The sequence below is a fragment of the Spodoptera frugiperda genome, unplaced genomic scaffold, assembly GCF_023101765.2.
Source record: "Spodoptera frugiperda isolate SF20-4 unplaced genomic scaffold, AGI-APGP_CSIRO_Sfru_2.0 tig00000034_1, whole genome shotgun sequence".
Taxonomy (NCBI): Eukaryota; Metazoa; Arthropoda; class Insecta; order Lepidoptera; family Noctuidae; genus Spodoptera; species Spodoptera frugiperda.
The window spans coordinates 12,726-40,034 of NW_026095714.1; the positions used below are offsets into that span (position 1 = coordinate 12,726).

Genomic DNA, 27,309 nt, shown 5'->3' on the forward strand with positions numbered 1-27,309 from the left:
AATAAAACTACGTCTTTAAATGCTTGTTTTTATTTCTTGATTCCAACGTTAAAAATACATTCGAGTAAACAATAAGTTATACATTAAACAAATACAACGCAACTTGTTCCTGGTTTCCTTTAAAAGTGACCAACGATTTTCCAAAGGTAGAAGAAACGTTTTCGCTTACACAACCCAGGAGAATCTGAATTATAAATCATGAAAGTGTCTACTGACTGCGACGCGTCATTGTCATTTGACAATAGACGGCTCTCAAATGACAAATACTTGCCTAGAATCTATAAAAAACTGTCCACGAAGCAGCATCGTTATATCCGCCTGTCGTCATGTGCGCGCATGACGCGTCGCGGACTGTAGGTCTCTCCCGAAGGCCCATTATCCGCCTAACCGCACAACATAATATGTCCACTTTCATCAATTGACGATTGCATGACGATTACAAGGCATAAGCTTGCCTCTTACCTAGAAACAATCAAAACTGATTAAAAGCGCGTCAGTTGACGAATGCATGCGTCGTGTGAGTAAAGCTACGTTGTCGTTCAGTGGACGCAGTTTTGACTGTCGCTACGCACGATGCAAGCAACCTTTTTGCAATCGTAAATAGACGACAACGTGTGTATGACGTGCGGACAGTTGGCCTAACTAATAAAATGGTACTTATGTACAACAGAGGTACAACGTTAATACTGATGATGCATACATACCAACTTATTACCGAGAAGCAAATACAAAGAGATGATCTGGGGCACGGTAGTGCCCCCGCCAAGTTGAACAAAAAAGCGGTACAGCCTTCCATTCTTTTCTCGAAGCCATTAAGGCGTATTTCGGCCGCCTATAACTTCGTTGTGGATAAAACAAGAAGCCTGAATTTTCAGATACTGAGCAGGCATTGTACAAACAGTGGTTTAAGAATTATAACTTGTCAAAGTTTCGAAATTTTGCCACTTACTGAGTGACCGATCACCAAAAATTTAAGGCACTTCTAGCAGACATAGAAGCTTCAGAGTACAATTAATGTTTGGTACCTACATCATTTCGGTCCAGTTTTCTAGATAAATCAAAACTTTGTAAACCCATATTAAATATATGAGATTGGCCATCACAAGTATATAAAGGTTGGCAGATAACTTGGCAAGATTTTGTACCTAATCATTTTCTTCAATAGTCAACGCAACGTCCCCGCGCCTGCGCACGATGCTTGTGAGGATCAATCCCTGTGCGATTGGCGGAACTTTCTTATTATAAAAAAAAATGCCAAGTTACGTGCCGAAGACTATACCTACTTGTGTTTTCATTCTCGTATTACATGTATTGTTTAGTCTATTGCATGATTACCTACGTGCGGAGACCAATTCAATTTCTTTTATTTAAAACGTAAAATTAATGTGATTACAATTTACATAATAACTTAAGACAGAAGGTCCTAAATAAAATAACCGACTTGGTATTACATGGATCTCACAACTTTTTATGGTAGAAAAACTGATGAGGTACGAGACTTGGTATTTTTTACGGGATGTTTTTTATAATTTCCCTTAATAATGCGTGACAACTCACGGGGAGGGCGGGACGTTACAAACCACGCCCCTCTGTATTTTACTTCTAGCGGTTCCATACCACAAAAGCGTTGCCAGTTGTGTGTGACACGTTCTGAACGCTTATAACATATTTAGATTACACTTTTTTACTTTTAATGTCACCAGTTACTTCCGCGCATATTCACCCGCTCTGCTCGGCTTCTATTGATCGTAGCGTGAAACTATATAGCCTTCCTCTATAAATGGACTATCCAACGCAAAAATATTTTATCAAATCGGACCAGTAGTTACGGAGATTGGCGCATTCAAACAAACAAACTCCACGTTATTTTGTGTCACAGTGCACAATCTCGTTATGGTTTCACTTCTTTGTACTTGCTTCATGCTTCTAACCTACATATAAACCCTATCCTAAGTAGCTGAGAGTAGTGTCGGTAAGTAACGACTCATATCGCTACATAACGGCGCATGCGCGCATGGCAGCTCCTGCTCTACGATATGAGACATACAAATCAACTTAAACTAGTGTTAGTAATTTATTTACAAGAACGTGTGAATTTTCACCCAGTGGCGCAGCAGAGTGCAATCCCATCGGTCTTTGGATACGCTCGGGACACTGTTTGCGGCGGCGCGCAGCCTCCCGCTCATTTTCCTCGTGCTGGCGTAAGACTCATCCGTGTGCGGCTCCGCAAACATAGCGGACTACGTCGCCACGTCGCCACGTCGCCACGCGTGTCTCAACAGTTTCCTGAACGTATGCCGTCTGCGCTAAATTATTGGTCCAAAGATTGCAAGTGTTGAAAGATTTGTTGATATGTTGAAAGAAAGAAGAAAAACTTTAAAAGAGTAACAACTAACTTTACTGGTCTTGAACCACGTGCAAATCTTCGAACCACCATATTACATCGTACAGCCAGCGACCTGCATGCCCTCTCTATCTCTATATCCACATTGTCTTTAAGATCCTCAGTGATCCAAGTACTTAAACTTAGTCACCCAATTCAGACAAGTGCCACCAGGCAAGAAACCAGGGGAATATTTGATGGCGCCCGCTTTACACATAACAAGTTTATTCTTTTTGACTTTATATCTGAACACACGGGCACTACGTAGTACTCACACGTCGCTACAATTGTCCTCGGGGCACTGATCGAGGGGCTCAGCAGCACCATGTCATCCGCGTGGCTAACACCCTTCATGAAACGCCATCGACATGGCAGCCGACTCCGGCACTGCCGCGCCCGCCGACCAGCTGCTCCATGTACAAGTGAAGGCGGCGGCTCCTTAACCCCGTACTCCAGCTCGTATTCCTCCTGATTGAGCTTCCGCCCACGTTACACTATTTTTCCGGTTACCGCACCAGTAACGAAACGAGGATTTAACCAGGTGTGGTACTTTTGTTTCATTCTCGAACACATTGTTTCATTGTATTCCACAGCGCCTCATCGGTCACCAGGTCCAACCTTTGCCAGTTCCAAAAAATAAGCAAATACAGTCTTTCTCTATGTATAGTATTGAAGAGTTTGCTTGAGGCACAGAACGGCACTCTCCGTGGATAGGCCGGGTTTGACCCTAAATTGTCATGGAGATCAATGTGTTCAACTGTTTGTCTAGCAAGCTGTCCGTCACGTTGGCGACTATTGTAGCCAATGACATTAGCCTGTAATTAGACACATCAGAGGCATCAACCATTCAACATTTACTGTATATAAATGACAAAATGCTTTCTCGTTGTCGACACACCCACAAGGTATACCACGACACGAGTATTATACAACCGTGGTTATAACGTCAATTACAATTCAGCCGAGTGGTCGACTACTCACGAGTAGTTTTATCGATAAGTAGGTATATCTATCATTACTTTTGCAAAAAGAAATGCAAATGCTAGTCAGCAGAAATTAAGTTGAAATGTCGAGAATATAGGTACAGAGCGAGACCTTGGTGTCTTAACAAAAGGTGATATTATTCATAAAGTTAAAGTAGTCTGCCTACCTACTGACGTACTGAAGTCGTTCATACCTTGACTTGGCGCTCGTTTACGAACTCCATAACAATTACAAGTGGCCACTTCGTGTAGTTTGCTCATTGCAGCCATCGCCGGAATAGAGGACACAAAGACGGCTGACTGGCACCGCCCCGCTGCAACCCTGTAATGTTACGAAGGATGAGGACACATTCAGCGACTACACCACTACTCCATGAAACATAGGATGATCTCAGTGACGGTAAAATTACGCCTAGAAATTAGTAGTACCGACGGCGACGGCGACGCAACAGTGAATCATCATGAATACACTAGAATTAGATATTTTATGAAAACTTAATTCATTCTTATTTTACATATCATGTTATTGAGTAATTTCTCATTAAACTAGACATCGGATTTAATCTTTGCATATATTTTATGCTTATGCATAATTTTATAGCATTATTGCATATTTTGGTACATTTCCGTGTAATGCGCTTATTTCAGTAGTCGTACGCGTTGTATTATGCCGTCAATGAGTTATTGCAACACATCTCAGCAATATGCCCGATGCATTCGAAACATTAGAAACTAAATACCTCCTTGCAAGTCCTTGGAAATATTAGGAAAATTTGTTGAACAGAACGACCTTCAATGTCGCAAAAGGTTCGTGGCAAATTAAATGCAGTTTTGTATACAAAATTTAGACTAAAACCACCCGTTCAGGTCAGCCTTATTGGGCCTCGTCTGTGGTGGTCTGATGGCTCGTTGAGGCGCGCGCCGCACGCACGGGTCTGGTTCTGGTCGGGCGGTGAGCTACCCTTGCTCGCCGTCCGCAGACGTAAGTGGTAAGTGGGGACTTACAGTGCCCGGAAATTGTTGCCCGATCCGGAGTCTTCCGCGAGGGCCTTGTGAAAGGAGGGAAGGGGGGGTTGCCATAATGCCCACGCTTGGCAGGCGGCTTGGGAATCGCAGTTTGGTCAGTGATATATTTTGAGAATGCTGCTTCCCGTTCTTTCGTGTCTGATCACAGTTTTGGGATGTACCCGCGTCCATTTTATATTTTAGTGAGCTAAATTATGTATAATTTAGAATGCCCTAGTACCTTACACATTTTACTAATATCTGTAATATACAGGGTGTCCCTGAAATCGACGTCCAACGGGCACTAGATGATCAGCAAGGTTCCAATTGTTATCAGAAAAATATAAAAAAATCTAAGTCCTACAGTTTTTAAATTACAGTGATTTATGTGTTATCCACGAAAAAGTACACCCTGTGCCAGTCTTTTGACTCTTGTTGCTACAAATCTTTATTTTTTCGTCTGCTATCTTCCTTACTTTATCCTGAAGAGTGCTCCAGTAATATGGAATCATAAATTCTTAGACAACTGCTTTAGATTGGAAAACATTGTTAGTTTTAGAGGAACCAAATACTCTGAATAAAATTTTCACCTTACTTTAAGTGACTGTACTGAATAAATTATGTAGTACATAATTTATTATTATTATTTTTGTATGTTCGTTACACATCACGGGACCACAGGGTCCCGGACCTTTGGAAGGCGTACGAGGGGCCGAAGCCAACTCGCAGAGGCCCGTTGAACAATTTTACTTTAAAATTAAATGTAATGGGACATCAGCCGGCGATTATCCCTGTATGCACTATGGAAGTACACCAAAGGACAATCGCCGGCTGATGTAAGACTATTGTGCAATATGGAAGAAAATTGTTTGATTATGGGTGTGAGTGGCTGATGGTCTGGTAAGTATGATAACTATGGAATACTATGGCCCCTGCCCCTGACCAATATTGAAAAATACGGATAAACAGGCAGGGGGTGACTCGCAAACTCAATTAATGGGCCCCCGGAAACGGCCGCTAGCATGTAGCGACAAGGTGGCAACATATCTAGAGCTGCTTGAGGAAGGAGAGGCATCCCACGGCTATCAGGGCAATCCCGGAAGTACGGTCAAGACCCCTACCAGCATCTTATTGGGATACATCCTTCCCCCAAGTGGAGTTGAAGGCAACTCCACTCTTGCGATCTCCACTCAAACCAGCCGGTTAAGGCAAGAATGAGGCAGGAGAGGCCGCTCCGGATAGTCACGAATACTAACCGGAGTTAAAAAGTAGGGCCTCTCCCGGGAGTCAGGTCCGTGGGGTCGCCACTGCCCAACAGCTCGCCACAAGCTGCCTTGCGGAGTTTATTATTATTATTTATTTGATTTTTTTTATATTTTTCTGATAACAGTTGGAACCTTGCTGATCATCTAGTGCCCGTTGGACGTCGATTTCAGGGACACCCTGTATAATTTAAATGAAAAGGAAAAAAGAAGCTAATATACCTTAAAGATAATACCTGGAGGATTGAAGAAATAACAAAATTAGTTGTGAGTTATCATCTGGTAGGCACAAGGTGCTGTCCGCACAGTCTAGTAGTCTTCATACAGCTGGTCAACACGTGTCATCTGCATCGCTAGTTTTTTGTCTAGTGCTTCAACATTCAGCAAATCTCTTTCAGTCTTCAATGCCTGTAAAATAATTATTACTAGATTATGGAGCCCGAGGAGGGATCACGGCCAGTGACTTGTATCAATGCTGGCCTGGACAAGTTTTCGATAAAGATTAATGTCTATGTTACACTCATAGTGATTAAATAGCTATTATCCCTTCGTATGTTTTGAACATGGATCCACGTGAGACACAATGTGTTTTCTATTGTTGTCTTATATATGGCACACGAGAGGTTAAACCTAATCACTGGTCATTATATATAAAATCCAGATTCACTAGACAAAATAATAAATCAATCTCATTATCTGGATATTATTCATAATAGCAGGTTATAGGTAGTCAAAGTAATAATACATTTTTACCTAACTCAAAATGTCACAAGAGTCTCACTTGTAGGAATACAAATTAGTCTATAAGATTAAAGACTGCCTCGTTGGCCAAGTGGTCAGCCTTGTTAGTTAGGCCTAATGCCTTATCCCATTATTACCCCATACATAATTCTGATCAAACTAATTTGCTATAGTTTCAAGTGAGTTGCAATTAAATAATAATGTTGGTTAAAAATTTAATATGCTGTGCAACAAAAGTTAACTGAATTGCTACAAAACTAGAGTGTAATTTAAAATCGCGTAGGAGCGAGTCGGCCCGTGGGCTAAGGCCGGCCGGCCAACAAGCCGAAGCTGCGGTGGTGAGCGAAACGTCTGCGACGATTAGCACGCGTGAGGCCACTGGAGAGCCGCAGTGCCGGAGTCATGACAAAAACTCTGCCTTAATGACACTTTGACACTCATAACTAAATCCACCCCAAGGTGCTGGATCATTTTAACATAACATTATTATCTATTAATGCTTACCACAGCCATTATCTCATCCAGTCTTTTTGTTCTCAAGTATATGGTTTTGAAATAAATCAATAGATACACATACAGCACAATAACAACTGCTACCAGTAACGCTTTCATCTTAGAAGACGAGAGGCTGATCATCTTGCCCTGCAACATTACACAGATCACGGTTACATTGCCAGCTCCTGTTCCTAAATACTTATCAGAATTGAAGGCCATGTATAGTAAAAGTTAGGAATGTGGGTGTAATATAAATATCTACAAGTCTATCTCACTGTACCGGAACTTGGCGTGCTATTGTGTTATTTTAATGAATACTGGTACAATAATTATACTTACTGGTTTTACCAGAACCTCCGGCACCTCGGCCACGAATCGAGACATTCAGAATAATTTATTTAATTATATTCTATACTGAGTCGCTACTGTAGCTTCGTACCTTTACTTCTACCTAAAGTTAAAACAAAAAATAATGTAAGAATAACAAGTAATATTTAATTAGAAATCAAACTTTGTTTATAAAATGTATTCAAGAAGGTAGTGTAACGCCAAAAACACAAAATATAACCGCGCACAAATTTCTAAATAACTAATTGATCAGTCTGAATACAATACTGATTTATTATTTAATAAAGAGAATAATATAAAATAAAAGTAGCTAAGTGAAAAGTACTCAACTCCACATACAAATCACTATAACATCTATTATTTATAGCTAGATTCAACTTCAACATCGAACATGTCAAACCGCTGTCAAACCAAACTTGCTAGTTCATTCGGACACGGCAAAATCGCGCGTGTAGAGTATTCTATTCATGGAATTAATATGTACTACGTACAACAGTACATATTATTATTAATTCCATGATTCCATTCATATGAATTATTCGACGTAACTGCGCCGTTAATCAAGCCGCGCTCCCGCAGGTTTCTATTACACGAAAATTGCCGTGCTTTTAGAGGAAATGTTTTAAATAATAAAAAGACCGTAGCAATAATAAAAAGACATGTTTTCAACGTTTTATTTTTTATAATGACTTTCACCATAATGTCGTACATATTCTTTAATTAATTTCTTTTTTAGTAGCAGGTATATTACCTTACAGCAAATTGATGTAGATTTTGCTACCGCAATACATTTGTTGCCGTAGACCGCAGATTACCGTAGAACATGAACGGCAAATGTCCTGAGCCGTAACAATGGCAACATTGCGTAAAGTAACTGACGGTTGGGTTGGGTACCTGACCGTCATATGGTGTGTAGCAATATCATCCTCATTTTGGTCGGGCACAACCAAAATGGGATGGGTATTAATCTAGACTGAAATCTACAACCTGGGTACGAGCTCCAAACAAAATTACCCATTACTTCATTAAAACGGGGTGAATAGGGATCGAGAGTTGAATAGGGACAGAAGAGGGGTAAATAGATACTATGAAAAATTTCCCTGTATCTGTTCACCCCTCTTCACCTCTCGATCCCTATTCACCTCGTTTTACGGTTATTGTTTACGAATAGAGAGTATCCAATAGGCTAATTAACTAAATTTGAAAAATTGGTTTAAAATATACTTTGATGTTTATTTTACCCCAAAAACCCTATATTTTTGAAAAATAGCGTTATTCACAATAAGTATTTTGCATTTAAAAAAACCAATTCAAATTATCCTCTAAAACGCTTAAGACTGTCATGGCGTCTTGGATGACGTCACGCCTTGGCAAACAAGTGTGTTTGTATACAGAGAACGGAGAGTATCAGTGTTTTATTTATTGAAAAATGAATCCCTCGTATTACAAGAACTGTGTAGTGCCCCAGTGTACAAGCACAAGCATAAATACGCCAAACAAATTATTTATATATGTTCCAAACGATGTAAAAATACGAAGAAAGTGGCTAACTCTAGCAAGAAGGGATGATGCTCATTCTTTATCAACAAAATCGAGAATGTATTTTTGTGAAGATCATTTCGATGTAAGTATTATTCACAACATATTGCTTACAATATAAATGTAAAAGAAAACAAATGAATTTACTCAATAGTGGTTGGGGTTAGTTCTTTTGTTTTGATTTTATGATCTAGAATCTGTTATTTATATTCATTGTTTTAACATACACGTTTTATTGTTCTAGTTGCCGAATGATATGCTTAATTATACCGAGTATCATGTTATGGGAAGAGTATCACAAGTGCGCATGAAACCAGGTTGTACTCCAAGTAAATTTGAATGTCAAGAAGATAGAAGAAAACGAACATGTAGCAGCACAGAACGACCATACATAGTAAAAAAACAAAGATTAACGACAATAGCAGAGTGTCTTAATGAATTAGATAAAAGTTGTATTCCAAGTTCGTCTCTCGAAGATACTCCTCAAACAAGTTCAGGTGTGTATGAGTAATAAACAAAACAAATAATTTTATTCAATAAGTAAGTAGTTAATCATCATTATGAAATTAATTACTTTACTTTTTGCAGATTTCCAAACAGTTGAACAAAATGAGCCAGAAGTTACATGTGAGCATAAAGTAGAAAAATCAGTTCAAGCATGTATAACGCAGAAATTCAGAAGTAAAGCTGTCCAGATCAATATCAAAACAAAAGACCAGGCATCATCACCCTTGAAGCCATCAATAATATCTAGTTCCACATCCCCGTTTAAAGCTGAGATCATCAAAAAAACATATCCTTCTGTCTCCAATCTAAGCAAAGTTACAAGAACTGTATTGAATAAAGAAGAGCACTCTGATAGTGATATATCTTTATATACACCATCTGTTGCCACCCACAGTTGTTCGTCATCAGTGCAATCATTACAAGTTCAATCATCTTCTGACTGTAGTGAATTAATTGCAGAAGACAGAAGACTAGAAGTTGATAAGACACTGTTGCACACAATTGGAAAAATTGAAAAGAAACCTCGAATATACATTGGTGTTCCGAGCAGTTGTTACTACTTAATTGACATACTAAAAGCTGAATTAAATATTCCTAAACATCATATATTGCTATGTTTAAATAAGATACGTTTGGATGTTAAATTTAATCAGCTCACAGATGATTATGGAATGACTCCAGCAGGTTTAAGCAAGATATTTTTAAAAAATATACCTCTGATAGCTAGCTTTATGCGTCCTTTTATTGTGGAGCTAGACAGGGATATGATTAAAAGGACCTTACCTATGGCATTCAGGCACAAATATTATAATGTGAGTTGCATTATCGACTGCCTTGAAATTGAGATCCAAAAGCCATCTAAGGCAATAAACCAAGCTCTGACATGGTCTGAATATAAAAAAACAAATACCATAAAATATTTAATATCATGCACACCAAATGGATTGGTTAATTATATTTCTCCTGGATTTGGAGGCAGGACAACTGACACATGTGTAGTGGAATCATGTGACTTTGTGAAATCATTAAAAAGTGGTATGGTTGTTATGGCAGACAGGGGCTTTAAGCATGTAGAGCAGTATCTCAAAAAATCAAATATTACATTAGTAAGGCCTCCAAGCGTTGAAACAGGAGTGAAAATGAGCAAAAGTCAAGCAAAGCTAACCAAACAGATAGCCAGCTTGAGAATACACGTAGAAAGAGTTATTCGGCGCTTACGTGAATTTTATATGCTTAAACCACATGCATGTGTTAATTTAAAACATGTAAAAATACTCGATGACATAGTAATCATAGCCTGTGCTTTAATTAATTTGCAAGATTCTTTAGTAAAATAAAACAAAATTTCAAAATTATTTCTTTTTTATTCAAAACATATATTATGTACATACACACACTTAGTCTAAGTCTACACTTTGATGAATAAAGTGTAAGATTATTTTATAAAATACTAGCGGACATACATACAAATACAAGAAATGTATTGTCGGTGATACTCATAGACTCACTCATAAATTTGAATCTTTCTGTTCAGTCTAAATTTGAATCACTGTTAGTTATGCAGTTTATGAGTATCATCAACTATATATAACTAATTTAAAATGTTACTTTTATTTAAAATCCAAACATACTCACTCTACACTCTGATATAATAAAGGATATATATTAATTTTCCAAAAGTTTAATAACTTATTGATAAAATTCTCAACATATTGAGGATCAAATTCTATATTTATTATATCCACTTTTTTATTTTGACTAAAGTCTGGGTCAGCTATACAAAAGCAACAGTTTTTCTTTTGTGATAAATACATCTGAAGCTGCATTTGGGCATAATATTTTTCTGTAGCCAGTGCATTTTTTATATAATTTTTATATGTTGTTTTACTAATAGGACACTTAATTTCAACTATCCCATCTTCGAAAATTCCGTCTGGTGAACCAGCAATCATTGGGTACTTAGAATTTAACAAGAGGCCACACTTACTAACTTTTTTTTTTATTTTGCTCTCAACTGTTTTTCTTACTTCATTTTCTAGAACACGGCCACGTTTCATGGCTGGAGTATCAGGAATTTTACCACCTAGTATGAGGGAAATGAGTGTGCCGTCACTTGTTTTGCATCGGCTTACTTCAAATGCTCTTGAAGCAGTTATTCGACCATATCTCAGTTCAAACCACAGAGCGCTATTAGACTGTTCTCTTGTTTCCTCTTCCACTTTCTTGATTAAAGATGCTGTTATTTCAATTTTCTTCAAAAAATCTTCAACGCATCTTTCTTTAAACTTATAAGTAAGTTGATGCATTGAGATAGCCCATGTTTCACTTTCACTATAAGTAGGTTGGTATTTTAAAAGTTGACAGTCCTCAACTTTTCTCTTTCTTGCCTCTTCTAAAAAATTATTAAAAACAGATGGATTTGCTGGTAATATGGGATTTCCTTTGGACAATTCCTTCGCTGTCATATATTTAATTGTAGTACCAACTTGAGACAGTTTGGATTTCTTCCAATAGCACTCCACAGAAGTGCATGATGGTTCCTCACTTCGACGATGAACCCACATAAGGAACGCTATAGCGTGCTTACAACCACCCTGTGATGCTACACAGTCTTGACACTGGACAGACAGAATAATGTCATCTTCTTCATCAACCACCAATGTACATCCATATAATTTGGCATGAACTTTGTGTTCTGGACATATTTTGCACTTTACAGTACAAAATTTGTTTTCTCGCTTAAGCTGCACATAGCTTACGGCGTCATCTCCGTAAGAAGCTCGTGATGACCTGAAATTAAATTATTTCACATTAATTTATCACTTGTTTACACCTCGTAATTCTAACCTCAAAATTAACAAAAAATTGCTCTACAAAATAAATTTACATAATAGATATGTTAGTTTATACTGAAACTGTATATTTCTTTAATTTAAGCTTAAATATTTTTACAATTGGGTATACTTACATCGAAGTTTTGATATTGCGAAATTCCGATGAGCAAAAGTCATTGTTTGACGCGAAAAATCGGCCAAGCATAATTGCGTCGATTCTAGGCAAGTTATTACTGTCTGCTTTAACAAAACCTGGTTCCATGATAACTATCAACTTGAGAATAATGCTATAAACGAATAAAATGTGAAGTAGTCAACGCGTCCTTTTCAATGAAAACGTCAACAACAACCATGTTTGACACGGCGTGACGTAACATTCTCTGATTGGCGTTTACTGTCACGTGACTAAATGCCTATTTTTTTCGATTTTCTTTTCTAAAAATATTATCAATCTTTAATTATTTTTCTAAATAGTTCTATTTTTTTGATGTGTGGGTGAACTGAGGGACCACACCGGGAATTCGCGAAATGAAAGTTCTAGGATTTAGTAGTAGACCTAAAACAATTGTAGAACGAATCTGGGAATTTGTAAACAAATATATTAAAAACTACGACCCATAAAGTGTGGTCCCTCAGTTCTCACAGGCGATCAGCCAGATCTCGGAAAGTATCTTATAAAAGAAGGTTTTGTGAATACAGACATTTAGTAAATAATTTGTAAAGATATCTATTAAATAACAGACCACAAAGCTTTAAAGATAAAAAAAGTATAGCAACTGAACTGTGGTCCCTCAGACCACATAACGAAGATAAATATTTTATTGAATATTACTGAATAAAACCGTTATTATTCTACATAGAGTTTTAGTAAAAGTCTTAAAACATATAAAAAGAAACGGATCTTAAATATCGAAGCATTTCGAAGATAGCGATGATTAAAAGTGGTCCCTCAATCCTCTCCTCCACTGACATATAGACACTGCTAGCTGCTAGACGAGAGGAATATCAGAAAGTCTAGTGTACTTAACATTTAGTAATAGTTTTCTACTAAATAATAGGTATATAAAATTTTATATTTCTTACCTCTAAGCTGAGAAAATATTAATTTTTTAATCCTATGAAAATAGGTAGACCAGTGTGACCACAAAATCAAACAAAGTGTAGACAGTACTATTATTCTTTATTTAATATATCATTATTTAGATGAAACGAAAACAAGGTTGTACGGTTAATTCAATGCTTTATTACATGGCTTATGTGTATTTAATAAAAAGTAGAAAAATAGTACAAAATTAACTCATCAATTATAATACTTTTATTTAAGTACTAGCTTCTGCCCGCGACTTCGTTCGAGGATTTTTTTACCTCTTAAACTTTACCTCTTTATAATATTAGTATAGAAGTGAAATTTGGACGTAGCTTAATGAGTGTAAGTATATTTGTTGGTCAGTACTTTCAATAATTTTGAGATGTTGATCATCGTAGCAAAAGAAACGCTCATTAATAAAACAGTGACATCGGTAATGGCCAAGACCGCCTGGAATTAATGATGGAATGAATTCAGATGCGCCCAGGATTTTGTAAGTTTTGTTCTTTACTGTTACGGTAACAGGAACATTACTAAGACAATTTTTATCAGTGCCATTCAAATCGAATGAAATTATTTTTGAAAGCTCGTAATTGTAACTAAATTGATGATCACAAGTGGTACAGTTCCTGTTTCCTTCATCGATGGTAATTGCCTCTTCTAAAATACCTATGCCAAATATTTATATAAAATTTAAATTTAAGGGTAAAAACGCAATGTCTCTTTTGATTAGGCTTGATGGGCAGGATATATTTGAACACTTTTTTATGGAAGTTGCACTGAAAAAATATCTTAAAAGAATATGTTCAAATATATACGTGATATTACACTGGCAATCATAGCTAATATCGTCTCCTTTCTCATTTAATGAGCTAAAATACTGTGCAGCTATTTTTGCTCTCATTAAGTAAAGGTCATCGTCTTTAAATTTAATGTCACAAAGGTTTTTTATATATCGTGGAATTAATTCTTTATCAAAAGAGGCCATAACGTCTCGAATATTTTCATGTTCCTTAAATCCTGCACTTAAAAAGTACATTACAGAATCGAAACCACAAGTATTCTTAAGAGTGACATATTTATCATTTACTAATACCGGATTTTTTAATAATTTTATGTTATGATTTGTTTTCTCTTTATTCATTTCAGCTTCTCCTCTCCAATTTTCAACAAAATAGGGTTGATCAAAAAAAATTTAATCCGCATTAAAATATCCAGTAGAAATGTTAGATTTCACTGTTTTGGCTTTTTTTTTTTACTCGACTTACATTTATAAGTTTTCTCTTTCTCGAGCGTTTTTTGTGTGGGATTCACTACATCTTCACCTAGGTCAGCAACTGTAGTTTTTATTAGTCCATCTACAAAAATTGAGTATTTTTTGATAAACTCATCAATTCTATATTTTTGTACTTTTGTTTTAAAAACTAAGTGTTTTAAAGTTTTAAAGTAACTTTCTATACCGGACGATGATGGTGCTTTATTTTCGGAATCGAAATAAGAGCATGATACATTTGACCACAATGGAAGTCTAAATATTATTCTTCTTAACGTTGGAATAAATGGTGGAAAATAGTATAAATTTTCATTACGTTTTAAGACCATGTTTACTTGATTTTTTCTTTTAACAGTTTTAATAATATCTTCGAACCAAAGTGAAAAAGTAAAATCCTCAGTAATGTCATCAAATTTGTAAGTTTCATCCGATTTTCTTTCTGAATCTAACTGATCAAATTCTTCCTCTACTCCGTTTAATAATTTATCAAGTCGTAATTTTGCTTCTTTGCAGTCATTGTCCATATCATTGGTATACTGACAAAGGCAAACATTAATCATATCTTGGACGGTTTCTTTAACAGTTACATAATTTTCACAATATTTTAAAAATACTAAACAGCGTATGTAAAAATACTTTACCCGCACATCGATATCAGACTTTTATGGAGTGATTTGATGAAGTGACTCGTATCAAGTCTGATAAAAGCTTTAGGCCTCTGGAAATCGTTGCCGTCGAAAATGGTAAACAATTGTAGTATATAACTTTTTGTGGAGTTAAATAACGCAAACGCTTTTACGCAAGCGGAAACCAAAGCCGATGAATCATCCGTTATGATTTCGTGTGGTGGATTATTTACGAACGATAACCACTTATTTAACCAAATCATAATAGTTTCATCAGAATGTAAGTCTGACACCATTTGAAAAATTGGCACGGACTTCAACTTAGCGTTACCTGTAATAAGCCCTACGTATAAAAATAATCGTTTTGTGACGTTTGTACAATGTGGAAGACACATTTTTTCGAAAAAGGAACCAGTAGCATCGATTATTATACTAGTCCTATTAAATTTTGCGTGATACTCATTATACATAGTGTTTAACTTGGCTGTCATTCCAAAAAAACAAACGAAAATTTGGATATATACATATTTCGCGAATAATTTTGTTATCACTTTGAGCCAACATCAGTAATGAAATAATTGTATTATTATGTGGCAAATGCTCCAATCTAGCATCTGACTTATTTTTTCTTAAGGCCGATATGGATGGCAATATAGGAGAACTTTTACAGTCTTCCCTCTCGATCAGTGTCGAAGTCAACTCATTTTGTACCATGACAGCAGGCTTATAACTAACTAAGTTCTTTAGCCAATTGTTGTCTCGTATAAGGCGTTAACTTGGACTGAGTTTTCGGTTTATGTTTGAATTGAGCATCGAAATGACGAACGTTACACAGAAATTTTACTATATTATAAGCAGTCATTTTTTGATTGGATAAATTAATTTCCGCACAACATTGGGTACATTTCCCGTGCAATTTAATTTTATCAACCTCGATCATGTTTTTCTTAAAGACCCATGTGCAGGGTAGTTTTGAATGAGTCCAAATTTTTTCTTTCAATATGTGGCCCCATTTGTACTTTGGCAACGTTTTATATTGTCTATACGTTGAAGTACCACTCCGTTTCTTATATCCACTTAAGGGTTTTATTTTTCTCCATTCATATGTATCAAGATTAAATGAAAATTATTTCGATTTTCCTACACCTGAGCTAAAATTACTGCTTTTACTTGCCGATGTCAATGATGGAGGACTACTGCTTACAAAACATTTATTTTCATCACTCAAAGTAGTGGGGTCACCAGACGATCGTATATCACTACCGAAAATAACATTTCGATTGCGTTGTAGTGATATATACAAAGTCATTCTGTGCTCAAGTTCTTCAGATAATACCGAAAAAAACTGATTATTATATAAAATTTTTGGATCTTGCAATTGTTCAGTATGTTTCCTAAAAACATTCCATTGATCCTCATAGCAAATTTTTGGTTTTCGACCTCTGGCCATTATACCACCTGTAATTAAACATATCATGGATTTTAGAGGAAAAATTTATACAAACCCTACTTGAAAGTTACCATCTTTCAGGAAAAGTACGTGAATTCTGAGGCAAAACAGAGGCCTAAAGCTTTTATCAGACTTGATACGAGTCACTTCATCAAATCACTCCATAAAAGTCTGATATCGATGTGCGGGTAAAGTATTTTTACATACGCTGTTTAGTATTTTTAAAATATTGTGAAAATTATGTAACTGTTAAAGAAACCGTCCAAGATATGATTAATGTTTGCCTTTGTCAGTATACCAATGATATGGACAATGACTGCAAAGAAGCAAAATTACGACTTGATAAATTATTAAACGGAGTAGAGGAAGAATTTGATCAGTTAGATTCAGAAAGAAAATCGGATGAAACTTACAAATTTGATGACATTACTGAGGATTTTACTTTTTCACTTTGGTTCGAAGATATTATTAAAACTGTTAAAAGAAAAAATCAAGTAAACATGGTCTTAAAACGTAATGAAAATTTATACTATTTTCCACCATTTATTCCAACGTTAAGAAGAATAATATTTAGACTTCCATTGTGGTCAAATGTATCATGCTCTTATTTCGATTCCGAAAATAAAGCACCATCATCGTCCGGTATAGAAAGTTACTTTAAAACTTTAAAACACTTAGTTTTTAAAACAAAAGTACAAAAATATAGAATTGATGAGTTTATCAAAAAATACTCAATTTTTGTAGATGGACTGATAAAAACTACATTAGCTGACCTAGGTGAAGATGTAGTGAATAAAGTAATCCCACACAAAAAACGCTCGAGAAAGAGGAAACTAAATGTAAGTCGAGTAAAAAAAAACGACAAAAAAGTGAAATCTACTGAATATTTTAATGCGGATTAAATTTTTTTTGATCAACCCTATTTTGTTGAAAATTGGAGAGGAGAAGCTGAAATGAATAAAGAGAAAACAAATCATAACATAAAATTATTAAAAAATCCGGTATTAGTAAATGATAAATATGTCACTCTTAAGAATACTTGTGGTTTCGATTCTGTAATGTACTTTTTAAGTGCAGGATTTAAGGAACATGAAAATATTCGAGACGTTATGGCCTCTTTTGATAAAGAATTAATTCCACGATATATAAAAAACCTTTGTGACATTAAATTTAAAGACGATGACCTTTACTTAATGAGAGCAAAAATAGCTGCACAGTATTTTAGCTCATTAAATGAGAAAGGAGACGATATTAGCTATGATTGCCAGTGTAATATCACGTATATATTTGAACATATTCTTTTAAGATATTTTTTCAGTGCAACTTCCATAAAAAAGTGTTCAAATATATCAGACATTGCGTTTTTACCCTTAAATATAAATTTTATTGAAATATTTGGCATAGGTATTTTAGAAGAGGCAATTACCATCGATGAAGGAAACAGGAACTGTACCACTTGTGATCATCAATTTAGTTACAATTACGAGCTTTCAAAAATAATTTCATTCGATTTGAATGGCACTGATAAAAATTGTCTTAGTAATGTTCCTGTTACCGTAACAGTAAAGAACAAAACTTACAAAATCCTGGGCGCATCTGAATTCATTCCATCATTAATTCCAGGCGGTCTTGGCCATTACCGATGTCACTGTTTTATTAATGAGCGTTTCTTTTGCTACGATGATCAACATCTCAAAATTATTGAAAGTACTGACCAACAAATATACTTACACTCATTAAGCTACGTCCAAATTTCACTTCTATACTAATATTATAAAGAGGTAAAGTTTAAGAGGTAAAAAAATCCTCGAACGAAGTCGCGGGCAGAAGCTAGTACTTAAATAAAAGTATTATAATAAGTGATGAGTTAATTTTGTACCTTTTTCTACTTTTTATTAAATACACATAAGCCATGTAATAAAGCATTGAATTAACCGTACAACCTTGTTTTCGTTTCATCTAAATAATGATATATTAAATAAAGAATAATAGTACTGTCTACACTTTGTTTGATTTTGTGGTCACACTGGTCTACCTATTTTCATAGGATTAAAAAATTAATATTTTCTCAGCTTAGAGGTAAGAAATATAAAATTTTATATACCTATTATTTAGTAGAAAACTATTACTAAATGTTAAGTACACTAGACTTTCTGATATTCCTCTCGTCTAGCAGCTAGCAGTGTCTATATGTCAGTGGAGGAGAGGATTGAGGGACCACTTTTAATCATCGCTATCTTCGAAATGCTTCGATATTTAAGATCCGTTTCTTTTTATATGTTTTAAGACTTTTACTAAAACTCTATGTAGAATAATAACGGTTTTATTCAGTAATATTCAATAAAATATTTATCTTCGTTATGTGGTCTGAGGGACCACAGTTCAGTTGCTATACTTTTTTTATCTTTAAAGCTTTGTGGTCTGTTATTTAATAGATATCTTTACAAATTATTTACTAAATGTCTGTATTCACAAAACCTTCTTTTATAAGATACTTTCCGAGATCTGGCTGATCGCCTGTGAGAACTGAGGGACCACACTTTATGGGTCGTAGTTTTTAATATATTTGTTTACAAATTCCCAGATTCGTTCTACAATTGTTTTAGGTCTACTACTAAATCCTAGAACTTTCATTTCGCGAATTCCCGGTGTGGTCCCTCAGTTCACCCACACATATTTTTTTGTAGCTATATATCATAAACATTAATTGTAAACGCTAATCCATCCGATTTATTCATAGTGGATACTAGCCTATGCTTTGTGGAACCAACGCTGCTAGCACCCATTTGGCTTAAAGTTCATCGGCATTCCGTTATGACGATAAGGTTGCCTCTATGGTTTTGTGACAGAAAACCGTAGACAGAGAAGACCGATTTAACCCGTCTATGACATTTGACAATGACAGATAACCTAAGAGTAATATAAAATTACAGTATTTACAGTGTTTGGAGGTGAATGACAAGTTGAAAGGTTAGATTGATATTTAATTTAAACAAATATATTTTTTATTACAATTGAAACAACCTCGCATTGTTTCACCGTGAGGAGTAGAGCCCTACTCCCCGTTAAGGCCGGTAACGCACTTGTGTAAAAACCATATTGTTATAAGTTATAATATTCGGTTTAAAAAAATATATGTGTTGCTTATTTTACTAACCTTTAATTTCGCAGATAAACCATGGCTACAAACTATGCACAGTATTCTCAATTAATAAAAGCTTCGACGAACTACGCACGACGTATGCAGCGCCTATCTAATAGAATCTTCGGTGAGGTAGCAATTCCCACAAATTCCAAATCCATGAAAGTGGTTAAGATGTTTTCTGAGCGGCCGCTGCACACCAACGAGGAAATCATTCACTATTATCCTCGACATGTCGAGACACATAGCTTGATGCTTAAACTAAGGGAATATGGGTTATTCAGAGATGAACACCAAGACTTTAAGGACGAAATGAAAAGGTTGCGGGAACTCAGGGGCAAAGTTAAAGTGTGGAGGAGAAAGTTAGACCAAAAGTCCGAATAATTGTGGAACAAACAATTGAACTGTAGTTTTACTAGAAAGTGTGCTAAAGTGGAGCTACGCTTGAACTGTACAGTTTAATTGTTACGAGTGTAGCATGTATTAATCAATCAAGTTGATGCTTGTAGAGCATTTCAGAACTTGTTTAATAAATTGACCTATTTATTAGTCTTTATTTTGGTTTAGATGTTTTGTTAATAAAATAAAATCTCCATCATATTGAGTATATTATTCATAGACAACTAATACTACACATGAGTTATTTTCTTAGGATAGCGCAACTGCTTATAAGGGACCTCCTGTGTTTTGCCAGTGTAGAATGTGACATATACAAAGAACAACATGAACAACACAGACGGCAGCACCATTGTTGTTAAGAAGTACCAGATTGGATGGTGGTAGGTTTTTAAACTCCGTGCAATTCTTTTCATGTTGTAGTCATAATTGCGAGTTAATGCAAATGCATCAAAGTAATGCTTCATCCATTTATACACCCTGCAAGCAACAATAGCATGTAAGTATCAAGTGAGCATGTGGCGGTTCCCATGGAATTGAAGGTACATTTCTTAATGCAAATATTAATGTGATAAAATAAATATGTTCAATTACAGAATGGAAAATTCAGTAGACAAATAAGTATTAATTTCTTTTATATTTACTACAAAACCTTATTTTACGATTAAACTGTCCTGCAGTAATAATACTGTATTGATCATTTGGTAAATATGGAAATCAGCTCAATCAATATAATCAACTTATCATTACATTTCAAACTAAGAAAAATATGAAAGTTCGCGATGCCTATATACCTATCTCATCTAATTAAAACATTCTACCTATTCTTACATTTTTATCAATCTACAATTTTGAACTGAAAATAACTTTTTATTTTCAAACTAAGATATTCAACATGATATACTTTACTGTGTTACTTTGTGGTCTAAGTAGTTGTTTGAAATAACACAAAAATTGGGGAGCCAAATTTTGGTAGATACCTTGAATTCACCATTAGGAATTAAGAGTCATTAGTTTAATGATTTTTTTTTTTTCTTAAACTGATAAATTTAATCACAAAGTGAAGCAATGTTGTAGGTCATAAATTTTTCTACAAAACCTGATCTATATTTTTTCTTAAATTCCGAGATATTGTCATACTAAGAATCAAGTTTAAGTAGTGGGCTAGGCGCTTTTTTTATTTGTTTTCTTCAGCAGCACTCCATGAATTAATGTGACGCAGGTTTCAGGGACACTTAATATTAGTTTTTAAGTTTCTTATAATATGTATTTTTTGATATTTAAATCTAATTCGTATTCTTTAACACCTTCACGCCGCAACACGCAAGATGGCCAAAGAACTATTATATAACTTTGTCTGGATACGAAATGGTCGAATTTTTGTCCGAAAGGATATTTATTCAAAGCCTATTTACATACGTAATCAGGATAGCTTAAAATTAATGAAACCATCAGACATTGCAGTTTAGTCTTACATACCTACCTTTTTTTTTTAAACAGTGTTCTTGACATTCTCTGTACTCGCTATGATATTTATTATCAAAATGTTCGTGGCATGAGAACAAAAACTGAGGACATTTATAAAAATATTTTGCTTACTAATTATGATGTAATTGTCTTCACTGAATCTTGGCTAAATAATAGCATAACTAATGGAGAGTTCATTGACCCGCGTTATGTGGTTTATCGTAGAGATCGATCAACTTCAAAAGTATCCAAAAAGGATGGGGGAGGGGTTATGGTGGCTGTTAGTAATAAAATAAAATCTGTAAGAATGAAACACTGGGAAAGCAATTTTGAAGATCTATGGCTGTCTATAGAGTTATCTGTAAATAATAATATAAAGAAAATAGCATTATGTATCGTCTATATGCCCCCTCCAGTCAAACTAGATTCTCTGCAGAACTTCTTAGATAATGTCAATAATGTACTAAATGATGTTGACGATGTTGTGATTCTTGGCGATTTCAACTTGGGTTTCATAGATTGGAACAGGAATGATGGGGAGTTACATCTCTCGCCATCAAATTAATTATGAAAACTCACTGGGCTACTCTCTGATTGACTTTCTGTCATTAAACCAACTGCATCAATTTAATTCCACCCAAAATACTGAATGTAGAATCTTAGATTTAGTATTAAGTAACATATCTAATCTAACTGTCACCAAGCCTACTGACCTGCTAACTAAATTGGACTCGCATCACCCTAACTTGCTTGTATCCATTCCTTTCTCAGATATAAAACAACTCAAAACTAACTATCGTTCTGGCTACAACTTTTTCAAAGCCGACTATGAGCAGATCAAAAATGAACTTAAAACCGTTAATTGGAACTGTACTTTTCAAAATTGTATTGATATTAATGAAAAGGTTGGTGCTTTCTATAGTGTGCTTCAAACTACTATCGATAATTTTGTTCCCAAATATTCTAAGAAAAAATCTAAATATCCTGCTTGGTTTTCCAACGTACTTATTAGGACACTGTCTGAAAAGGAGAAATTTAGACAAAAATACCGCAAATATAAAAATCCTCGGGACAGACTCACATTCGAATTACTTCGTAGTCGCTGCCACACATTAATGAAAAACTGTTACAATAGGTATAAAAGTAATATTGAGAATGATATTCCAAAGAATCCTAAAACCTTCTGGAGGTTTATAAAAGATAAACGTCGTGGTGAATCTTGCATACCTGCTGACATGTTTATGAATGATAGGGTAGTTAGTAGTGGTCCTGAAATTGCCAGTCTTTTTGCGGATCAATTTGTGTCCGTTTTTAGTCGTGCACCAGCAAATACTACGGCAAGTAAATATTCTAGTGAATTTTCAGGGACTGACTCAATTATAAGTTCTATTAAATTTACAGAGAACCAAGTTTTTAGTAAACTTAAACATATAGATACCTTGAAGGGTCCTGGTCCTGATTCCATGCCGCCATTATTCGTTAAACGCTGTTGCCGTGAACTTGCTCTACCATTGCAGCTTATTTTTAATTCTTCTCTTGCTGACGGTACCTTCCCGGATGTTTGGAAACGAGCAAAAATAGTCCCGGTTTTTAAAAAAGGAGATCCAGCAAATGTTAAAAATTATCGTCCTATTTCAATTTTATCATGTTTTCCAAAGATCTTTGAAGCCCTTGTCTGTCCTGTCATCACTCGCCATACTGATAAAATTATTTCACCTAATCAACATGGTTTTAAAGCTGGTCGTAGCGTAGAGACGAATCTTGTCGAGTTTGTATCGGATATAACATTAGCTCTAGATAAAAGGTTAGAAGTAGATGCTGTGTACACTGATTTCAGCAGTGCATTTGATAAAGTTGATCATTCTCTTCTATTATAATACTATATAACGCCTTAGTTCGTAGTCATCTGGAATTTGCCAGCGTAGTGTGGAACACGTTCTATGCTGTACAGTCACAGAGAGTCGAAAGCATTCAAAGGGCTTTCACAAAGCACCTGGCTTATACATCTGGCAAAATATCTCCTCGGTGTCCCTATGAGCAACGAATCCAGTGTTATGAAATGGATTCTCTACGTTACCGTCGTCTGATGCATGATCTTACATTTTTCTTCAAATTGTTAAATAATAAATTAGATTGCATGAAACTTGTAGAAAGTGTTGGACTAAAAGTACCTTACAATATCCCTAGACACCCCATAATCAACTTGTATCATATTCCAACAACTAGGACCAATATAGGAGTAAACTCGCCACTGGTCAGACTCGGCAGAGAGATGAACTCAGTCATTAAATCATCCCCTGAATTTGACATTTACAATGTTTCGATTAATATCTTTAGGGCCCAATTACTGGAATCTCAAGGATCGCAACATCGACAAAACTTTGTATAAAATAAAATTGATATGTTATTCTATTTTAATTTACTTGTGTTTACTTAGTTACTGTAAGTCGTGGTATCACGATGTTCTCACTAAATTTTTATAGGTTTATTAGTAGTAAGTCCTTCAATTAATGTTGTTATTATTCTTATAAGTTTATGTGCTAATGACCGCAACATGTTTTAGTTTTTTATTTAAATGTTAATAATAGTTTTTCTTTTTTTTGGTTTGCATGGTTTAGCTGTTACTTTCTTATTTTACATGTACTCATTTTAGTTCTACTGGTACTTATTATGTCATTTTTTTTTGTGAATGTTGGTTAACCTATAATTGGCAACTGTGTAAGTCCTAGACATATAAAAATTGTACTTTAAGCTTTATCTACACAGAAGCTGTTGGTAAACCCTTATAAATAAATAAATAAAAATAAAATAAATAAATAAATTTAAGGACTTGCTATTTTCGAGAGGAATCTAAAAAACCTTTCACCTTTCAAGGGTGGGCCCATGAGTTGATATCCATTTACGACCAACCGTTTCGGTCGGTGGGTACTTTTGAAAGTTTATTCCTAATGATAACAATAAACCCAGGGCCTACACCGGGATTGGGCTCTGTCCTAATTTTTGTCATTTGACTACCACTTTTTGTTTACTTGCTTTGGCCAGATTACAAGTAGATGTAGACACAATTGTTTGCACTTATGCCCGGTTTACATTATTCCAGTCCAGCGATCCAGTCCAGTACTGGATTGCTTACTGGAAAAATGTAAACCGGCACTGGAATGAACTGAATCCAGTAAGCATTCCAGTCCAGTAACTGGATTCGCGGTCTACTTTTCGGTCCAGTGCGATCAATCCAGTGCAACTGGAATAATGTAGACGGCCAATCCAGTGCCATTCCAGTGCTGACAAAGTACACACGTGTTGGTTGTTTTTGCGGACCTTTTTTGCGAAGAAAAAGGATTTAACAATGGTGAAGAAGTTATCTGAAGACGACACTATAAAGTTTGTCTCTATATACAGAGATAATCCGTGGGACATAACATCAGAAAATTATAAAAACAAAGCTATGCGCCAAAATGCTTTGCAAAATCTGTGCATTGGTATGGAAATTGAAACTGATCTCTTCTTGAAATCATTGTCACTGTAGTGTTCACACTTCGACGGCTTCTAAATAACTGGAATAATGTAGACGTACAGATCCAGTCCAGTAAGCAATCCAGTACTGGACTGGATCGCTGGACTGGAATAATGTAAACCGGGCATTACTCCGAATCTGGCGTCACGTGAATTGTCAAAATAAGAACCTTAAGAAAATTGGTTCAAATTCTTAAGCCAATATTCGTATACGGATGACTAGTAAATGACATTCGGTACATCACTAGTATACCTAATAGGTAGTGAGGTAATAGGTAATACATACATATGTGTATACAATGTGATAGGGGTGAGACTTCTAACCCGTTAAGGCTGAGTACTACATCTAATTTTATCGACAAAAGTCGGGAGTCGAAAGGGTCCTCCTAAAAATTATGGCTATTTTAATATTTTTTTTACTTTTTTTGATATCAAAGGTTGTATGCGTCGTAGAAATAAAAAAAAAACGACAAACGGTAGTTAATAACCTTGGCTAACTAATTAATTACTCTTTTCATATGTTTGATAATGTTTTGGTGAGAAAAAAAATCATTTGTGAATTATTTTTACCGAAAAAATCACTATTTTCCAATATTTTCAATTAGGGGTTCAACCCCCTATATTATTTTTTTTTGTCGATAAAATTAGATGTAGTACTCAGCCTTAACGGGTTAGAAGTCCCACGCCTATCACATTGTATATATATACAGGTGACTTGTAAATCAACGTATTCCTTTCGTGAGGTGATTATACAACTAAATTTCTACAAAGTTGGCCTTCACGTCTCTGGTCCGAAAGTGGCCAGTTTCTGAGATAACATTATTGGTTTTGGTTAAAACATACCGAACTATAAAATTGACAATAAATAAAAGTACTGGTTCCACTTTCGGACCAAGGACCCCAGGGATAATATTCTAGGAAATTATCACTTCCCGAGAGGAATACGTTGAATTACAAGTCACCTGTATACATGTCGATTTGGACTACGGCGATTAGGCTTCTACTTTATTTAATAACTTTGATGTTTATCGATCGACGAACGTTACCCGTGTTGTCGCAGCTTAAGGCGCGTCCTAGTAGCGTTGGCTAGTCGGTCCAGGTTGTTGTACGGGGTCTTCATGATCACAATTGCCAGGTCGAACCAAGGATGCATGACGTGGTGGCGCACGGCGCGCGAGCGATACAGGCCTGTGTTGCCGGCGGCCATGAGCTGGCAAGTGCCGCCGGCCGACAGGCGCTCGGCCGCCATGTCGGCGCTGGACGCGGCGCCCAGGCAACGCGCGTGCGCCACGACCCACTCGCGGTTCACCAGCGCGCCGTCGCAGTGCCGCCAGCGCCCGCCGCCAGTGCGTACGCATATCGCCATCCTGTTCCGTCCTTCCACGCCGTACAACTCGTCCAGTAGCTCATCTTGCTTGGCCACCACGCCGCTCGCTATTACCACGATACAAACTAACTTCAGCCACATTATTTCAGCTCTGGAATATTCCCCTTGGTGGCAGGTGTGACATGCAAACTTTTTTTAATTAAGTGGTGAATATTTTTGACAATTTTACTAAATGATTGTGAACGGCCAGCACGCAACTCATGGAAATAGGTTTAATATATATTATGTTATCTACTCGATACTATTACTATCTTTTAAAATAATAAAACTGTAGAAGTGTTGATCCTGTACAATGAACATAATATATATAAAAAGTAGTATCTGCTATAACTGCAAAGACAGTAAAGCCAAAATTGTTAGGTACTTATTTAAAAAAATGTCTGTCTGTCTATCATAAGGTTCGTACAAACTTGTGTTTTATAACACGTCCACATTACGTAACATTGTCATTCAACATAAAACAATATTGTATACATATATAACGTCGAAGTACATATGAATATTATACATGTTTTAGAACATTTAGTGTCCACGTTATCTGAAACATGTAGGTACCTACAGCAATGTTGTGTGACATGTTGTTTGTACGCACCTTTAGTTACAATATTGTTTTCATATTGAATATTGTTTTATCCCTACTTTCGTTCTATACAATTATTATACATTTATACGGTGGCGTACAGCGACACTTCGTGTTCAGTATAGCTGGCCGGTTAAAAGGTTAAATGAAAGCGCTAATCTTCGGAACTACGAGATCGAATGGAATAATTTATTCTTATCGCCCGTTCATCGAGTAATGCTACAGGTAATAAAACATCACGCTATGAGCTAGAGAAGAGAGATTATATAATGGTAGAATGTGCTTCAACGC

General features: G+C 35.8%; 4 protein-coding genes and 1 long non-coding RNA gene across 9 annotated transcripts; 2 read left to right on the plus strand and 3 right to left on the minus strand.

The window, feature by feature from the left end:
* Nucleotides 1–14: 14 nt before the first annotated feature.
* LOC126912973 (uncharacterized) lies at nucleotides 15–7,635 on the minus strand. Of its 5 annotated transcripts, none has more exons than XR_007707599.1 (5): nucleotides 7,548–7,635; nucleotides 7,209–7,320; nucleotides 6,879–7,016; nucleotides 5,870–6,041; nucleotides 15–3,688 (listed from the first exon to the last, which is right to left on the minus strand). It is a non-coding gene; the product is annotated as an uncharacterized LOC126912973 (long non-coding RNA). The 5 variants fall into 5 exon arrangements; XR_007707603.1 differs by lacking the exon at nucleotides 7,548–7,635 and having other exon boundaries at nucleotides 15–3,198; nucleotides 3,561–3,688; nucleotides 7,209–7,541; XR_007707601.1 differs by lacking the exon at nucleotides 7,548–7,635 and having other exon boundaries at nucleotides 15–3,198; nucleotides 3,534–3,688; nucleotides 7,209–7,541.
* Nucleotides 7,636–8,400: 765 nt separating this feature from the next.
* Nucleotides 8,401–10,614, plus strand: LOC118270993 (uncharacterized). The gene is made up of 3 exons (XM_035586857.2): nucleotides 8,401–8,841; nucleotides 9,001–9,253; nucleotides 9,345–10,614. Exons 1-3 carry the CDS (start codon nucleotides 8,647–8,649, stop codon nucleotides 10,598–10,600), a joined length of 1,704 nt encoding a protein of 567 aa, XP_035442750.2. The 5' UTR covers nucleotides 8,401–8,646; the 3' UTR covers nucleotides 10,601–10,614.
* On the minus strand, nucleotides 10,608–12,568 carry LOC126912969 (uncharacterized). Its single transcript, XM_050707593.1, has 2 exons — nucleotides 12,232–12,568; nucleotides 10,608–12,053 (listed from the first exon to the last, which is right to left on the minus strand). The coding sequence occupies exons 1-2, from the start codon at nucleotides 12,357–12,359 to the stop codon at nucleotides 10,895–10,897; spliced, it is 1,287 nt and encodes a 428-aa protein (XP_050563550.1). The 5' UTR covers nucleotides 12,360–12,568; the 3' UTR covers nucleotides 10,608–10,894.
* A 6,820-nt stretch (nucleotides 12,569–19,388) lies between these two features.
* LOC118263969 (28S ribosomal protein S33, mitochondrial) lies at nucleotides 19,389–20,275 on the plus strand. Its single transcript, XM_035576256.2, has 2 exons — nucleotides 19,389–19,503; nucleotides 19,705–20,275. Exon 2 carries the CDS (start codon nucleotides 19,712–19,714, stop codon nucleotides 20,057–20,059), a length of 348 nt encoding a protein of 115 aa, XP_035432149.1. The 5' UTR covers nucleotides 19,389–19,503; nucleotides 19,705–19,711; the 3' UTR covers nucleotides 20,060–20,275.
* Nucleotides 20,267–26,939, minus strand: LOC126912972 (uncharacterized). The gene is made up of 2 exons (XM_050707596.1): nucleotides 26,098–26,939; nucleotides 20,267–20,551 (listed from the first exon to the last, which is right to left on the minus strand). The coding sequence occupies exons 1-2, from the start codon at nucleotides 26,517–26,519 to the stop codon at nucleotides 20,305–20,307; spliced, it is 669 nt and encodes a 222-aa protein (XP_050563553.1). The 5' UTR covers nucleotides 26,520–26,939; the 3' UTR covers nucleotides 20,267–20,304.
* Nucleotides 26,940–27,309: the final 370 nt, after the last annotated feature.

Bases quoted from the DNA above. Each gene is read 5' to 3' on its own strand.
- LOC118270993 (XM_035586857.2), top strand. From the start codon at position 8,647: ATGAATCCCTCGTATTACAAGAACTGTGTAGTGCCCCAGTGTACAAGC. The intron at 8,842-9,000 runs GTAAGTATTATT...TTATTGTTCTAG, and splicing joins TTTGTGAAGATCATTTCGAT to TTGCCGAATGATATGCTTAA. The intron at 9,254-9,344 runs GTGTGTATGAGT...TACTTTTTGCAG, and splicing joins TACTCCTCAAACAAGTTCAG to ATTTCCAAACAGTTGAACAA.
- LOC126912969 (XM_050707593.1), bottom strand. From the start codon at position 12,359: ATGGAACCAGGTTTTGTTAAAGCAGACAGTAATAACTTGCCTAGAATC. The intron at 12,054-12,231 runs GTAAGTATACCC...ATTTAATTTCAG, and splicing joins CGCAATATCAAAACTTCGAT to GTCATCACGAGCTTCTTACG.
- LOC118263969 (XM_035576256.2), top strand. From the start codon at position 19,712: ATGGCTACAAACTATGCACAGTATTCTCAATTAATAAAAGCTTCGACG.
- LOC126912972 (XM_050707596.1), bottom strand. From the start codon at position 26,519: ATGTGGCTGAAGTTAGTTTGTATCGTGGTAATAGCGAGCGGCGTGGTG. The intron at 20,552-26,097 runs GTAACGTTCGTC...TGTTGCTTGCAG, and splicing joins CTTAAGCTGCGACAACACGG to GGTGTATAAATGGATGAAGC.